General features: G+C 32.2%; 1 protein-coding gene across 4 annotated transcripts in view; it reads left to right on the forward strand.

Moving 5' to 3' along the window:
- The first annotated feature begins 1,854 nt into the window (after positions 1–1,854).
- Positions 1,855–16,845, forward strand: part of sm (heterogeneous nuclear ribonucleoprotein L) — a 407,921-nt gene continuing 392,930 nt past the window's right edge. For all 4 annotated transcript variants that reach the window (XM_088186952.1, XM_088186954.1, XM_088186953.1 and 1 more), the window contains exons 1-2: positions 1,855–2,028; positions 16,071–16,181. In XM_088186952.1, the coding sequence (XP_088043078.1) occupies positions 1,939–2,028; positions 16,071–16,181 (201 nt within the window). In that variant the 5' untranslated portion in view covers positions 1,855–1,938. The remainder of the gene's footprint in view (positions 2,029–16,070; positions 16,182–16,845) is intronic.

The following is a 16,845-nucleotide window of genomic DNA, read 5'->3' on the forward strand; positions in this document are numbered from 1 at the left end:
TTATAATTATTTTTATTTATAGTATTATATTTTTTTATTGTATTGTATCCATTAAAAACACATATTCAGTGGTTCTCAACTTTTATTTATTTATTTATTTTATTTACGAATCAAATATTAAAATTTTTTATTTGATGTAATAAATTAAATGGTAAAAATATTTGATTTTTTATTGAATTTTTTGCCTTAAGCTACGATTAGCATAGTTTTATAATTCTATAAACGATTATGGAATAGTATGGAAATAAAAAAAGGCGTATGGAACAATGTAATTTAATGGGTAGATTATGTATTTTTTACATATACTACAAAAATAGTAAAAAAATCAGTATTTAAAGAATAAGTAGGTGTTAAATGATACAATATATACAATACAATAAAACAATTGGTTGATTTTAAACTGAACTAATTTTGGTATGTCATATTACACTGTAAAAATTTAAAATTCATGTTTTTGCAATCTTCAGAATCAGTTACATTGGAATAATTAATTACTAAGAAATTGTAATATCTACAACACAGTATTTACATTAATAATAAAAAAATATTATGATCTATACCACTTAGATAATCAACAATATGTACACTAAGCCTTTTAATGCGTTTATTACAATCGAGATATTTTTCGCATTTCGTTAATACTTTGTTTATGAATTTGTTGACTAGGGCCAAAAATAGTTTGAAAAATACTTTTTACAATTGATAAATATTGAATTCAATAATAATTAAAGTGGACTCTTAACCCTTTCACCGCGGCTCTTTTTTTAATAAATTAAAAATTTAGTTTTTTGAACATAAACACTTCGGTTTACTTCATAAAAAGGAATAAACACGTCAATTATTAAATTATTTAATTCCAAATATCTATTTAATAATACCTTAATATAAATAATTTAATAAAATAAAATGTTTAATAATTAATTTATTTAAAGATAATTTAGTCTTTACTTATCTGAAGTATATTTTTTATAATAATGAAAATATTTGTCGATCATTCGATGTAAATCGTAAGCCATCAGCGCCTGGGATTTACTCGTCATGGCATGCATAGATCTGCGTTGAAACGGTTAATATAAAAAAACACAACAAATAGATTATTAATGATATTTATACGTCTAACATACGATTAAAATGATCTAACGTAAATACGTATACGCCAAAACAATATATGGAGGTTATAAACTGCTTTGAATACAGAACGTCGCGTTTGCTCTATAAGTGACCAGTGAACAAGTGCGCAATTAGTTAGACTGGCCAACGACTACGACACATACAAAGCGTCACGGAGTGGATGAATCTGTAACTAGGTGAATGACAGTATTCAAAGATCAGATTCTCTATATATCAGGGATACATCAATACAACGAATGCTTCGATTGTGTTTCAGATGTTTTTAGGTTACGTTTTTCAAAATAAATAAATTTAAAAAATGGAGCAAATAAAAAAAAATTAACATAAATAATTAAAAAAAATTAATCAGAGTAGCTGATTGGTTCTGAAAAAAAAATGGTCAGAGTGTAAAAGGTTAAATTCTACTGGTTGGGCAGCCTTGCTCTAGTACGTTATTGCATAATACCTAGGTAGTTAAGTATTGTGCAATAACTTTCAATTGAAACGTAAAAACGTTAATGAAAAAAGAAATAAATATTTATTTTACCAAGTCTTGCACATGTCTTCATTTGAGAACCACTGAATGTTTTATTATGCAACAAATAGTTCGTATTTCGATTGCGCCATCTTTGTTTTTGTTTTTAAATTTGAATTCGTTTCGAATCGATTGGCCGTCGCTTTATTTATGAAAAGCGTGCGTAGTAGTCGATGCGTCCGCGTGAGGGCGCCGGCGTCGCTCCGCTCGGCGATGGCCGTCAGTCGTCGGCTTCGGGCCAACGGGGTCGCCAGTCGCGTGCGTGTCCGGCAGTAGCGTGTGTCGCGGCGGCGATGGCGTACAACGGCAGTGGCGCGGGCAAGCGGCTCTGCACGGGGCTAGCCGCGGCCGCGCCCCCGCCGCCCGACAACGACATCGACAGGGTGAGCCCGGCGTCCGGCAGGAGAGCCTGCGCTCCCGACCCCCGTACCCCGCGCTCGCTTTCTGATACGATTTTGACGTTTCTCCTTTCTCCCCGCGCCCCGCACGCAAGAGCCCCCGATCGATTCAATAACAACAATTACACCTTCGGTCGACAGTCCCGTCAAACCGTCAAACCGTCAAACCGTCATACCGTCACCGGTCATGTCAGGATTTTTCGTTCCGAACAAAATCACTTTCTCGTAAGAATATAATTCACCGCTAATCGCTCCCTTGTAAATGGCACACGTTTTTATTTATTGCTATCTTGAATCGTAAACACGTGTTGCGTTTTGCGCGAGGTCCGACTCTCGCAAACGCGGGAACAATACGCGTATGCTAATTTTAAACTATCGTTCGTTTTAACGGAGATTCTCTTCGTTTTGTTACTAAAAGTGAGGTGTGCTGTGCTTCGCGAACAGCTGAGTGGAGTGTGGGTAGTCATTATTTGTGCAAAACGTCAGCTTAGAATCTTATACGAACCGTATTAACTGTTAAATTCAAACTTTTTCTATAATCACTTATGTTATCAAAACAACAACACGCTTTTCCTACATACACATACATAATATATATAATATATGATAGACAGTATTTGTGGGAACATATGGAAGTCATCGTGTGAAAGTTGAAAAAATGGCAATTATAAGATAATGCTTACAACATAAACAAATGTCTGAAAAAATAAATATCAACAATTGAATATCTGTTTTGAGATAATCGTTGAACAATAAGTAAAGTTCGTTAGTTCATTTCAAATTCAAATTTCATTCTCGACGTTCGCTGCATTTCGTGCATGATTTTATTTAAAAAAAAACATTCAATTAGAGAAAAATAATAATACTTATTTTTATTATATTAGCTAAAAATACAATTGATTCATAATTGCATCATTATGCATTTTGGCACACATTTCAGGATAACATATAAATTCAACATACATTACATTTTTTTAAACAGTTTTTATCTTTGTTAAAGCTCAATACTGTTTCCCATTTCTCACTCATCACAAATGTTTGGGAATTGCAATTTGGATATTTTCACCGCAATCGAGTGTCTAGTCGTACATATTTGGCATTTCTTTGTTTGATTTCGATTTTTCCTCTAATGTAGTTGGTCTTCCCCGCTTTCTTGAGGTCGAATTACCAATCGTACACAATGTTCGAGCTTAGTCGATTCTAAAATCAGCCAATTTCTTAACATCTTTATCTGTGTTGCATCTTCGCATAATGGTTATGTCCAAAATATGTTAGAATAGCCACATGCACCATTTTCTTGATCGCATTTTAATTATATATCTTCCAATCGTGCTATCTAACACCATCCGTGTAACTATTAAAGGGTAATCACGCGTGTTAAAAGTGACATATGTTAGTTTGCAAGTGTGGCTGAAGACCTGGAATTGTCGATTCGTCGGCGTTCGCAGCTTTTGAGCTATTTTTATGGCTCCCTTTGGCGCGTTTTCCACCTGGACCCGTATAAATTCAGATAACACAAGAACTGAAGCCCAGAGAACATAAACAGCGAAGAAGTTGATACTGATTTTTCAAAAAAGTTTTCTCTGATTAGGCACATTTCCACCTCTGCGTATTTTAATAAGCAAAATTTCCTCATATGGAGCGAGTAAAATTCACACGTGATTCACGAGAGACCATTACATGCCCAAAAAAAGTTTGTAGTTGTAATTTCTAGGATTATTTTATGATAATTTAATTACTGCTTAATTTTTACTGCTCTCCCCAAGATTTGGTTCATCAGGAAAACGTTTAGCTGAATCATTTTCTGTTTTCAATTTCGAATCTATAGCAATAAAAGGAACTTTCAGAAAGGACAAATAGTTTATATCCCCATTAATGAATATGGTTTTAGTGGCGATATTGTTTAAAATGATGACAAGCTTTCGAAGAACATATCTGTTCCATTGGAACTGATCAGTCTAAGCTTATTATTTATATTAATAAAATATATTCCCAAGATTTTTTAGATTCTACTTTCGTTTTGTTGGTTTTTTCTGAACACTGTATTACATACTACAATTTTATCCATTAGTTCAACATAAAAAAATAACTTAAAATATTGGTGAAGTGTTAGAGGACTTTTTATAAGCGTAAGTTGATATATTTTTCGTCTCCACAATAGCTGAGAAAAAATTTCATTTCTTGATGTAGTAGTATATTTATGAATTGATTTTGCTTTGGAATTTTTAATGGAAGACACAGAAATCGTAACTTTAACAGTATTATTTCTTTCCAAATATTCTTCTAATAATTCATTGAAAAAAATTTTGTTCAAAATCCATCTCGATTTAAAAAAAAAAATGTAATTTTGCAATTTTTTGTTCAAGGCGTCTGGTTACCTTGTATCAAGTTGTACGTCGTACAATGGTGTTATGCATAAGTTCATCACCACACTACAGTTAATTTTAGGTCAAAATTCCATCATATTAATTATTAATCACAATAGATTTAGCGGCTGTTACTATCCACCAATGAAGGGGGGCTAAAGTTTCTCACTTAAAATATAAATATTCAAAAATAAATTATCATAAAGAATAAAAAATAAACACTAAATTTATTGCTATTGTTTATTGATTCGTTATATGTATTTCTTTCTATAATACAATGATTTAAAATAAACTGTTTTGTAATGAGCAAACCGGGCGCTGAAAAAGCTTTTCTGCTTCAAGAGATGTGGGCGGAATAGTTAATAGAGCTTCGTAGATGAGATTTAAATTTTATTTTATTTTACCACTTCATTTCTTCGAGAATGTTCATAGTATCATATTCCTGAATTTTTTCCACAAGTTTTCAATGCTATGCTTTCTTCATCGCCTTATATTATATATAATATCATATTCGTGAATAAATTCGTAATTCTGAATGCAAATATGATTCATAGTTAAATGGTTTGTTTTAATTTCTTAATATTTTTTTAATTAGTTTACGATTTCATTTATCTATTCAATTGTGATGAAAACTAAGAATATTATCCTCCATATGTTAGCGACGTGTTTCAATTCCTATTTTAACCCATTTAATGCCAGAGGAACGAAAAATCGGTCTATACTACATATGAAAAATTTGCGTCGAGCTGATTTTTCGGCCTTGCACATATAAAAACAAATTTACAGCTGTTCGATTTTTTTGTCATATATAAGCTTCTTCAAAGTAAAAAGGGATACACTTAGTCTATATTAGGCATTTTTAATGTATATTATAGCACTTCCTAGTATTTTTGTGTGTGATAAATCCACTGGGCATTTTTTTGAAATGGAATGCCAGATTGAGTAAAACAATATCAGGTTCACCAATTTACACATTCTAGTCCCCATTTAGATATTTTATCCAAAACAGATGTTTCATATTTTTACAAATTATATTCGTTACCTCGCTAGGGTAGTATTATATTATTATAACCACCAACGTTTTATTTTATATTCTTATTTTTTTATCAAATAAGGATATTATCCCTTTTTTATTATTATACATAACATAGAGAGAGCACACAGATTTAAAAAAAGTGTGTATGTATATATATATTATACTATAAGCATTTTTTTAATGCTGGTAAAAGATGATTTTCTCTATGAAAAGCGCTTGGCAGTTTTCGCACATATAAGGCAAAATCATCTGGCATTAAAATGGTTAAATTATAGGGCTGTTTATTGCTTTTCAAATAAAAGTTATTGATATCTTAAATCTTTTCAAATTGATATGAGTAACGAATTCCAAATGGTTTTTGTGTCAAACATATTTTCTAATTAATTGTAATCTGCTTTTAAAAAAAGGTCATCTTGGTTAGCAATACATTTTTAAATTCTGTCGTTTTCGTCAAATTGAGAATCTTATAGACCGTTAAATTATTCCGCTGCACTGCTCGCGGTGTGTATAGTTCCACTTACTATAATACAATTAGCCTCGTATCGTTGAGCGTTAATATTATCTATTAGAACCATTACGGATCTTTCTGTTAACCGACGCGAGTTCAATTTAATTCGCGACCATGATAACGCAACCAATTGCGTAAGCTGCGCTACAAAATTATTTTGATGCGCTTTTCGCGGTGTGCATAGTTGCACTGACTACAATAAGCCTCGTATCGTCAAGCGTTAATATCATCTGTGAGAATCATTAAGGGTCTCTGTAAGGACCGACGCGATATGCGATATCGATTGCAATAGGAGCGATATCTGTATATACATTTTAATAACGTGACCATGATAACACGGCCAGTCAATTATACCGCTGAACCGCTCGCGGTATAATACAATAGTGCATAGTTACACTTGCCGCAATAAACCTCGTACCGCTAAACGGTACTATTATTACTACCGCATATTGCGTCGGTCTGTGAGGGCCTTTATATTGTTTTTTGTGAAGGATTTCACACGATGGGCATCAAAGTCGCTTATTTTTTCAATTTTTACTGTAACATTAACCATCGTAAACAATGTTTATTATATTTTTATTCATTATTAAGAGCTATTTTCTGTTTTCAAATACTTTTCACTTGAATGTATTTTTATTTGTAAGTGATGTATATTTATTATATATCAACATAAACCATTTTTAATAAAAATTGTTTCAGTATCTCGTTTAGAACATATTAAGCTAGAATCTTAAAACGGCTGTGGTCAGAATTTATATTAAATGGGTCGTCTTATATTTTAATTCTGATCATCTTATATTTTTATTTTAACCTTATGCTATTTTTATTCTAACCACTTGATATTAATTCCGACCATGAATAATATAATTACGACTATTCATTAAGTGTATTTTTGATTGTATGCTATTTTTATTCTTAACATTTGATTTTTATTCTGACTCTTAATAATATAATTATGACCAGCCTGTTAATAAAATTCTGACCCAAAGTTGATTTAAATTTCGACTATTTAATTTGTCGCTTTTTTAATTTACTAGTAGTTTTTGACATTATTCTTATGTTTTTTCATGTTAAAAAAAAATATTTGTCAAGTACTCCAATTTTGCGATTCTGCATTTAATCAAGAAGTCAAAACAAATTATGCAACGACGATATTTTTCATTTAGTTGTGCGGCACCCATTTATGAAGCTATTTTGTGTTTCTCAGCCGTTTTAAGTAATCTAGAAATGTTGGATTAATAACGTCCAATTTTTCAATTGTTGGGTGTCAATCTTATTCTACGATCGGCTTCCCGTTATTGTTTGAATAATATCACTCACTATATTTTTCATCTTTAACCCTTTAAACTCTAACGACTAATTAGTAAGTGACCTGTTATTTATCTTCATGTGTCAGTATCTTTCTAAAAATAAATAGTCTTTACTAATAAATGTTAATAATTAATTAATTTGTTTTAAAAACATAATCAACAAGTTACTGGTGAGTCGCTGGCGTTTAAGTGGTTAAGACTAGTTCCCAGCACGAATTTTTTGAAATCACAATTACATATGGGTGCAATTCAACAGAATTATTTTAAGATATATGTGCATTTAAATATATAAACGTTCCATAAAACGATTTTTTTGTGCATTTATGTAATGAAGATTTTCGAAAAAGAATTCGTTGCAGAGAGTTATTCATATGGTGTTCACTGTTCGGATTATAGAGCACTTATTTTATATATTACTCATTTCAATTGTCCTTATTGCATACTACCTCAACTTAAAACATTAGTTTTTGCTGCTTTACAGCCCGCTTTTAAATTATAAAAAAAATGCTTGTGATGAGTTGACTATGCCGTTACACTCCCATGGTTAAAACTAAAAAATACCGACTTTCCGCTAAACTATTGCATATTTTTTTCTTACCAGATAAAAAAGGTCATATATAGCGCCATATATACATGTATTTTTTATTTTACCAGGATTCTTTTGTTAAAATATCGAAAGGATATTGGGATCACCGGGATCTCAAAGTCCGAGAGAGAAATTCTATCTTAAGCGTTGTCGTGGTGAAATATAATTTTTGCGTTAATTTTTACCTATGGGTGGGGGCCAATAACTTGTCCAAAAGAGCACAGTAATAATAACTGTTGATTGTTTATTGCTTTTCTGATTAGTATCCCAAAAATGTAGAGACATGGCTTTGCCTGTCGATGGACCATTTATCTCATCTCTTAGTGCACTGTTTCAACGCTCTTTAAATGACAAATTAGTGATCACAAATCGACACAATAATCATTTTATTACGCTACATTATGGTTCAACAATCCAAAATCAAAAATGAAGTAACTGCATGATGTTGCAATGTATCATTTTTTAAATTAGTCAAATTCGTGTAACTGTTATTTAGAAATTAGAAGTAAAAAATAGGTAGATGGAAAATTTGTAATGTATAAAAAACTAATAGTTACTTTGTTTTTGCGATATATATTATTAACATATTAATACATAATTTTCTTTATTTTAACTACGATATTTATCAATTATCGTAGTTAAAAATTGTGAAGAATTACTTGTTGGATTTTTGAACCAAATGATTAAATTCGCAGGAACAAAAATCATAAGAATTATTGAAGATTTACTCCTATATTTGCAAGATTAAAAAAAATTAGGAGTGAAAACCAAACAATATGAAAATTATTCAATATCTATATAATTACCCTTAGTAAAAAATATATATAAATATTTAGAAAGATAATCTGTCTTGTCACAATATTAGCATATCAAAATCCAGCGCAATTAAGGACACGCTTCCAGGTTGCCCTAAAAAGACATTTCCGAAAAAAATAATGACTAGCTTAACTTGTTTGTCTGCCAAAGCATTATGATATTTTTTTCTGCCTTGACTCTACTTTGATTATATTTTAAATATTATTTGTTATTTAAGTTGACAAACGCATAATTAAATTCATAAACGATTTAAATAATCAACCAATTTATTCATTTTGTATCATTTAGCATTTTTATTTACTTTCCAAGATCTTGTTTTCAACTATTGTAAACGAGTTTTATAATAGACTAAATATTGCACATTTGACATTTAATTAACTTTCATATTTGGTTTTGGAAACTATCTTGGCACCGTTCCGAATGCGAAAGCCTGTGTCTATAGAATGGTTATGTTTTAACTTTTGCTTGTTACGGAAAACAAGAGCGAAACTCGAATCCGCAGTTAATTGGTGACGTTTACTACTAATCTCGAGCACATAGTTAAATTACGAATGGCGAATATTTTGTACGCGCGCAATAAATGTCCCGCTTACGATAGACTTTCGAAATGACGTCTGGTTGTACAACAAACATCAATTAGTTCCAACTGCAATTTGGAACCGCTTTGAAGAGCACTGCCGGCATTACTGAGAAAAGGATCGGTAAACACGGGCGATATTGCTCGCTAACTCTATACAAGAAACCCTGCAACTTAAATAGTACATACAAAATAAAGTTTGGCATATTCGATTGGTAGACTTAAAAGACGTTCAGAGGCAAAGTAAATTATTGGTCTTTTAAAACCTTTTATACCTCTATAATCAATACAGCAACAGATGGTGCTGCATCAAGATTGTGTTTACACATTTCTGTAACACGATAGATGAACGTTGCACGCTCTAACTCCACCTTTTCTGTGGCCTTAAAAAAACTGTATTGTAAATCTTCTGTTGCAATCGTTACAACGAGGTAAACACAAATAATTAATGAGACACCAGACTCAAATAAAAGTCTGTAAGTCAGTCACATTTATTTTATTAATTATCTAGTTCCATATTTATTTTTAATTATTCATCGCGATGTTCATCTGTGAGATTAGGGAAATCTAAGAAAACCAAATTTGTAATGATCTATCAGAATTATATTTATTTAATAATCACTAATTCCAGCTTAGGGTCACACACTAGGGTCCATCTAGGATCCGAACCCAGGTTTTTCAGGTATTCGTCACCAACTTATACCAACTAATATATCATATAACAGCAATTGTAAACTTGTGTTTAGGTTTATTAAATCTGATTGTTAGACTTTGGGCTAACTGCGAATATTTCTATTTAATATGTTCGTCCCCGAACAACTCGAAAAAACTGCCATTGTTATCCGGCGTAGTGTGTACGTTCGGAAACGATCATCACTCACTTTTGCCACAAATCTCATTCGTAGATGACTGAATTAACGATTCACACTAGACGAAATCGGATGGTTGAGTCGAGTGTTGTCAACAACATTTAAAGGTCAGGAGTATTTATTTGTTTTTTAATACGAAGTTTATTGAGATCGCCACGTACAATTTGTGTATGTTAGTTATACGTGATATTTTCCATGCGTGCGTTCGCAGGCATCAGGCGTCTCTGAACAGGAGAAGAGCAGGCGTAGTTGGAACAGGAAAGCGAAGAGAGAAGCGGCGGCTTCTGTTATTTTAGTGGATCTAAGTTGAAAAGCTCTTGAAGTTTTGATGCCTTAAACTTCGAAGTGGATGTTCAAATGTGAATATCAGTAGAAATGTATTTATAGATTATGTTTTTCACCCCTTTGCTGTTTTACGTGTACTTTTGTACGTTTCTTTAACTTATAAAGTAAATGAGCAAAATCTTCGGTGAGGCGCGTGCACTCCAAAAAGGGCATGGGCAGTGGTAGAGGTTCCAGATGTAGGTCAAATGCAAGTGTGAGTGAACCAATTTGTTATTTCATTTTATTAATTTATTTATTTAACTAATATATCTAAATTAATTAATAAAATAAAATAATAATACAACCATACGTTTGATTTGGAGTATTTTAAAAAATGTATTTTTTAATCACTTGAAAGTGAAACAATGTATATGTAGAGACAAGTTTACCAAAATTTTGTTTTGTTGATGTAGTTTATTATGGCATATTTAAAAAAAATGTAATTAAGGGGAGGGGTAATTAGAGGGCCGGATATTATAGTTACGCCACTGTCTACCGTTTTAGCATTGCTATGCAACTACATTATTATTCCATTCACGTGATGCGTATGACATCAAATTAACACACAGAATCTATCCATATTTGTATTCGCAAAATATGGACGAATATGAGAGTCAGTGGTCTTCAAACCTTTTGTATTTACGCTCTGTGTACCCAAATCAAGCTCTATCGAATTCATTCGAGTTTCACTCGTATCTCGCCGAATGCTTTTTGCACACCCTATTGTTTTGGTATGCGCGCTTTGTTCGCCACTAGCTGTACGCAAAAGCTCCGCAATTAAAGCAGCTTTGTTTATCATCATCGACTATCGAATTTGCGAAAAATTATTCTATATATATTTTTTTTATTTAACATCGCATAGTGTACGTGTGTATTTTTAGATTCGGACGATTCGTAAAATTCAGCCGAGAATTCGAATCTTTCAACGCACGTGTGGATATGTCCGTATAATTAAAACGCAAGAAATAGACACTGGCTAGACAATGGTCATAAGGAGAGTGATATACGGCGAGTTTGTGTCAGAGGAAGAATAATAAAAAAGAGCTTTGAGCTTTTTCAGCTTTTATTGTATATACATATAATAATATTTTTTTAACTCGCGCAAGAAATTGCGAAACGCTCGTATATTGTGCTATTTCTGCGCTAGTTCGCCTCGAATTGTTGAATTTAATAAACCGCTCGTCGATCTCGTCGAAGGACTATTTTTATTTATGTGTATTTTCTTTTTTGCGAAACTTTTAGACAGAGCGTTGAGAAAAAAGCTATTTTCTCCATTTACGAGGAAAAAATGTTAATTACTATTTTTACTGGTCGTCGCTTGTTAAAGCTCAAAGTGAGCAGTAATCGTCGGTGGAGTAACTGAAGATTTTAAAATATTCTTACGCAAAGTATTTTACGGAATGACGAGTTTTTACGTTTCTTCCGTCTATTAAAGCCAAAATGCTCTATAGCAGGGGTCGGTGATTTTTTTTTATCTATTACCCCAAAATATATTTATTTACGCCGGCATTACCCAATTGATGAAGAAAGAAAAGTAGTGTATTATTTAAATTAAAAATGGTTTATTTAATTTATTTATACAGATAATACGATTTTAAAAATAAAATAGTATTAATTAAATACAATAAAATAAATTTATGGTTTTATTATGAAAAGGATTCATTTGAAAACATTCGGTACAGCATCAAAATTGGGGCATTTTGATGTTGTACCGAAATTTATTTGCTTTGTTTTTGTATCTGTTACAAACAAAGCGTAAATTTCGATAATGCATACATTACCTAATCAATGTATGCACTGTCAAATCACTTCAGTTACAGTACACACATTTTTTTTATGAACAGTGTTATTAGTTATTATATGCTCTCACTGTTCGGTGTTAAAAATAAAAATAATTTATGTACTTAATAGTTATTTTAAACCATTTATATTGTTATATTTTCGCGTGAGCTCGATGAAAATCGGTATTTAGGGGGGGTCGGTCATCAGACGATGACTGACCGTGAGGTTTGAAGTTATTAGTTAGAATGCTGACGAACAAGGGACATTCCCCTATTTATATAAGTATGTTAATTAGATGTAAGAGAGGGGTGGTTCGTCGTCTTAGTCCATAAAAAGCCCCTCTGGATCAAAACTCTTATGTAAGTTCATAGATCCCACATAAACAAAGAGTTGTAATGTTTATCAATATGAATGCTGACGAACGAAGGACATTCCCCTATTTATATAAGTATGTTAATTAGGTGTAAGAAAGGGGTGCTTCGTCGTGTTAGTCCATAAAAAACCCCTCTGGATCAAAACTCGTATGTAAGTTCGTTGCTCCCACATAAACAAAGAGTTGTAATATATAAATATATAACAATATTAAGTAAATCTTGTTGTCAAGTAGATTCGTTGTAGAGTGTGTCTTCACTGTTCTGATCTCGTGTTTCCTTTCGCTCGCTACTGCCACACTCGCACCTAACTTGTCCAAAGCTAATTTTTTTATTGCTCTACGATTAATCGATTGCGATTAGGTTGATTGTCAAACACGCTCGTCTGTCAAATCTTAATCGTTTATTATGTAACTAGCTCACGTCGGAGAGTTCACAGACTCGCTAGTTAAAGCATACATTATATAGTGATAGTATACACGATATGTAGCATTGTAAGCTTTAACTAAAACTCATAGTTAGTGCATACTTTGCCTAGCCATTGCATACTTTATCGAAATTTAACATTTTAACTGTAACATATTCATTAAATAAGAAAATCCTTGCTCGTAAAGGTAGGTTGTTGCAAAAGGCAGCAACTCTTCATGTACAATTTTAAAAGCTTCTGCAGCTCTTGATTTAAAAAAAATATGACACATCTTATTTTTTCAACTTTAATACCTGCTTCATTATTGGATCAAAGTTCCTCTGCCAACCCTTGAGTCTAACATCAGCAATTTCATATTTAAAGGGAAATACAACCCAACTGATTATTATTATATATTAATCAATGAGTATGTATATCTAGATCTGAAAAATAATTAGAGAACCGCTCTTATTTTGTTTTGTCAAAATTATAACGATATTTTTTCCCTGCAATTCTTTGCATTCACATACTAAATCAACTAAATATGCAAGATGCGCATGCAACCCATGTTTGAAAACTTAGCTGCGAGAACATGTTTGTGACCAACCATAAAAAATTAGAGTTCACTTTTGAGAGCCCACACCCAGTTCAGACAATTTCCTCACTTCTGTATGATAAAGTACATTTGTATTTATATTCCGCCTCACCATATTTAGACAGTTTACGAAATAGTCTCATGTTTAGTGCTTGTCATTCGACAACATCATGCACGACGGCTTCCAGTGCAAGTTCCAAATGTTTCACAAGCAGTGCTTGGTTGGACTATTCTCTCTCGCCAAAATCAATCAACAGACACAATAATGCAGTCTTTCCACTTAAAATTAACGTTAATAAAATATTCATTACCTTTATTAAATACATCAATTCCACATGATCGCAACTCAAGTGAAGAATAAAACAACAATTGCTCTTTAATTAAATGTAAACATTCGTCAGAAGTCGGAAAACTTATTTTTTAAAAGGCCAGATCGTAAATATTTTAGGCTCAAACAAAATTAAAGTGGGCTTAAAAAAAATTAATTTTTATTTATGATTATTATGTTTATTTCGTTAAGAAATTCCACCAGAAGCTAATTTTTCAGTCACTTCAAATTTAGAATTGACTCCTCGAATACATAATGTGTAACTCACTTAGTAATTAACTGTTTGAAAAAGCTTTTCAAAATGAGTACACACTGTTACTATTTCACCGAACCCTTTTTTATACAAAATATTCGTAATATTGCAAAGTGCACTTTTTATAATTTGACATAGCGCCTTGTGAAAATCTTAATTCCGCAAGGGCGCCGAGAGCCAAAATATTTGCTATTTTATTGTCTATTGATGTTACTCACAATGTGCTCAAGCCTTCTGGTAAAGGTCTGGTTTTCATCGAAAAACTGATTGAAACAAATATATTTTCCCGGGCACATTTCTTCGGCTGCAACAATCAAACATGACTTAATTAATCCACCATTTTAACTGGCTTAAATTAAAGTTTAATTTTTTTTATTTTCGAGAAAAAAAAATGCAATGAAAAATTCCGTTTTAAAGTTCCAAACTTTTCCGATTGATAATAGATTATTACTATTTGTTTGCTACTTGTGATTTTCACCCATTTCTGAATCTATACTATATTGTATTTATGTACCTAAATAATATATTTGTTTAAAAGTAGCTTTTATGTAAATATTCGCAGCAGTACGTTTTGTAAAAATTAAATATAGCTAATGTTCTATTTCTGAGTTTTTTGTGAGACAGACTTTCTAAATGTATAATGCTTTTTACGGAGTTTAGGGATTAAGTGATACGGTAATGACTTGATAAGCTCATTGATGTTTTCGAAACGAACTGAACTGGACTTATATTCATAAGAATATTCTTTGTAATGTGAGAGCGAACAAAATACGCCCTTCGTTCGCTCCCGTTATATTATAAATTTATAAAATACGTCCTATCAGCGCTTCCAGAATACCAGCCACGATAATGGCTGGCGAATTTAAAGCTTTGTAAAGCATGTACTCGGACATAAAACAGAACTGACGGTCACAGTAGTAGTAGTATTGCATATAGTATGTACTATATAGTCTGCGCTATGTAGTATATATCACGGCGCTGTTGTTCTAAATCCAACGGAAAATCGCTTGTTTATATAGCTGGGGTAATCTTGATGGCTGTCTTAAAAGTGGAAAACCGTAAAATTGAAACGTAAAATATAACAGATCTGACGTGAGAGCAGTATTACTTTACTATGAACGGAAAGTATCTGAGATATGATCGGCAAGAACATTAGTAATTTTATTAATACTTTATGTATTTTGATAAATTCAATTATATTGGTTATTTTTTAAACATAATATGTGGTAAACGCATGCTTTATATACTATTGAAGTGTTTAAAAATATGATTATTAATTCGAATGGTTAAATCAAAGTTGTGCCATTTGCAATTCCGCTAGCATTCATATACTTGCCTAGTTTAACCTTTAAAGGTGTCATGAATACAAAATTTCTATATTTTGTATATGAAACGCGTATGCCGGCAGGAGTATGATATTGATTTTCTTCGTATTGAAATATTTATTGCGAAAATGCGTTTCCTTGTCTCCCTCAGAGAGGCGATTTTCGTCTAGAGAATATTGAATGCCTATTTTTATTACTCCGTGCAGGAAATGTGTAATATATATTTTTATCGTACGTCGGTTTATATGTGTGTTTTTAGCGTAAATTACCTACATTTAATTAACTCTGGAAAAGAGATGTTTTTCTGAAATACTCTTAGAGTTAATTTATCACCTTCGCGATGCTGTGAAGAAAAATTTCGTCTTCATGGAGTAAAAAAACACCAAGACTCTCGGAACGTGCGCGGGACGGTTAAAGTTTGCGATAAAAAAATAAAACATTATCCGCGAGAAAGAGCGAAAGTTATTCGAAAGCTAGTATATGTGTGTGTGTGGAAGAGAGGGCCGTTCGTGATTTACGACATCTCCGTTATCCTACCCATTAACGTGATTATTAACGTCGTTATTGCGTTACAGAGCAATGGAGGATCTTACGGGGAGCCGAAGAGGAAGCGCCACGACCCGCCGGCGAGGCCGAATCACATCTTGCTGTACACCATCGTGAATCCAGCGTATCCAATCACAGTGGTGAGTAAAAATTAAACAGTAATAGTATTTATCCACACCAATATGCCCTATTAGTAATTTATTATGACCCATTCGTGTATAGATCAAATTAGAAATCATAGTTACTATGACTTTATGTAATACATACATGTTTCAGTGAATGTGTATTACACATGAAATCTTATTGATATATATTTCTACTAGTGAAAATATAATTTAACTGACAGGTGCTAGTAAAATTATGTGCTGCTTTAAATTGTGATTTAATAGGCGTGAAACGACAATTTGCGTGTTTTTCAAAAATATAATAACTTGTTTTTGTCTAAACGAATTAATCAAACAAATCTAACCTAAACAAATTGATCTAATGAAAGCTCTAAAACTACCTGTATTTTTTGATTTGAGCTAGTTAATTCGCTTAGGTTAGGTTTGGGCTTAAATAGGAAACGAACTTTTCGCAACTATTACAGAGAATGTGTATTTTTCAGTAAAGCTATGCTTCCACTGGTATAAATATACTTTCATTAGTCAATATTAGAGAAACTGTATTTATTCCCGCGGATGATCCGTACACGTAGAGTACGCTCGGGACAAGGATGCCGGTTTGTTATTGTGTGCGTGTACATGTATATGAGAGGGAGAAGCGATGTAGCGTGTACTTCGTTGTCTCGCTTTCTCTTTTAAG

This window comes from Plectrocnemia conspersa, unplaced genomic scaffold, assembly GCF_051122295.1.
Source record: "Plectrocnemia conspersa isolate PC_06_02 unplaced genomic scaffold, ASM5112229v1 ptg000005l, whole genome shotgun sequence".
Taxonomy (NCBI): domain Eukaryota; kingdom Metazoa; phylum Arthropoda; class Insecta; order Trichoptera; family Polycentropodidae; genus Plectrocnemia; species Plectrocnemia conspersa.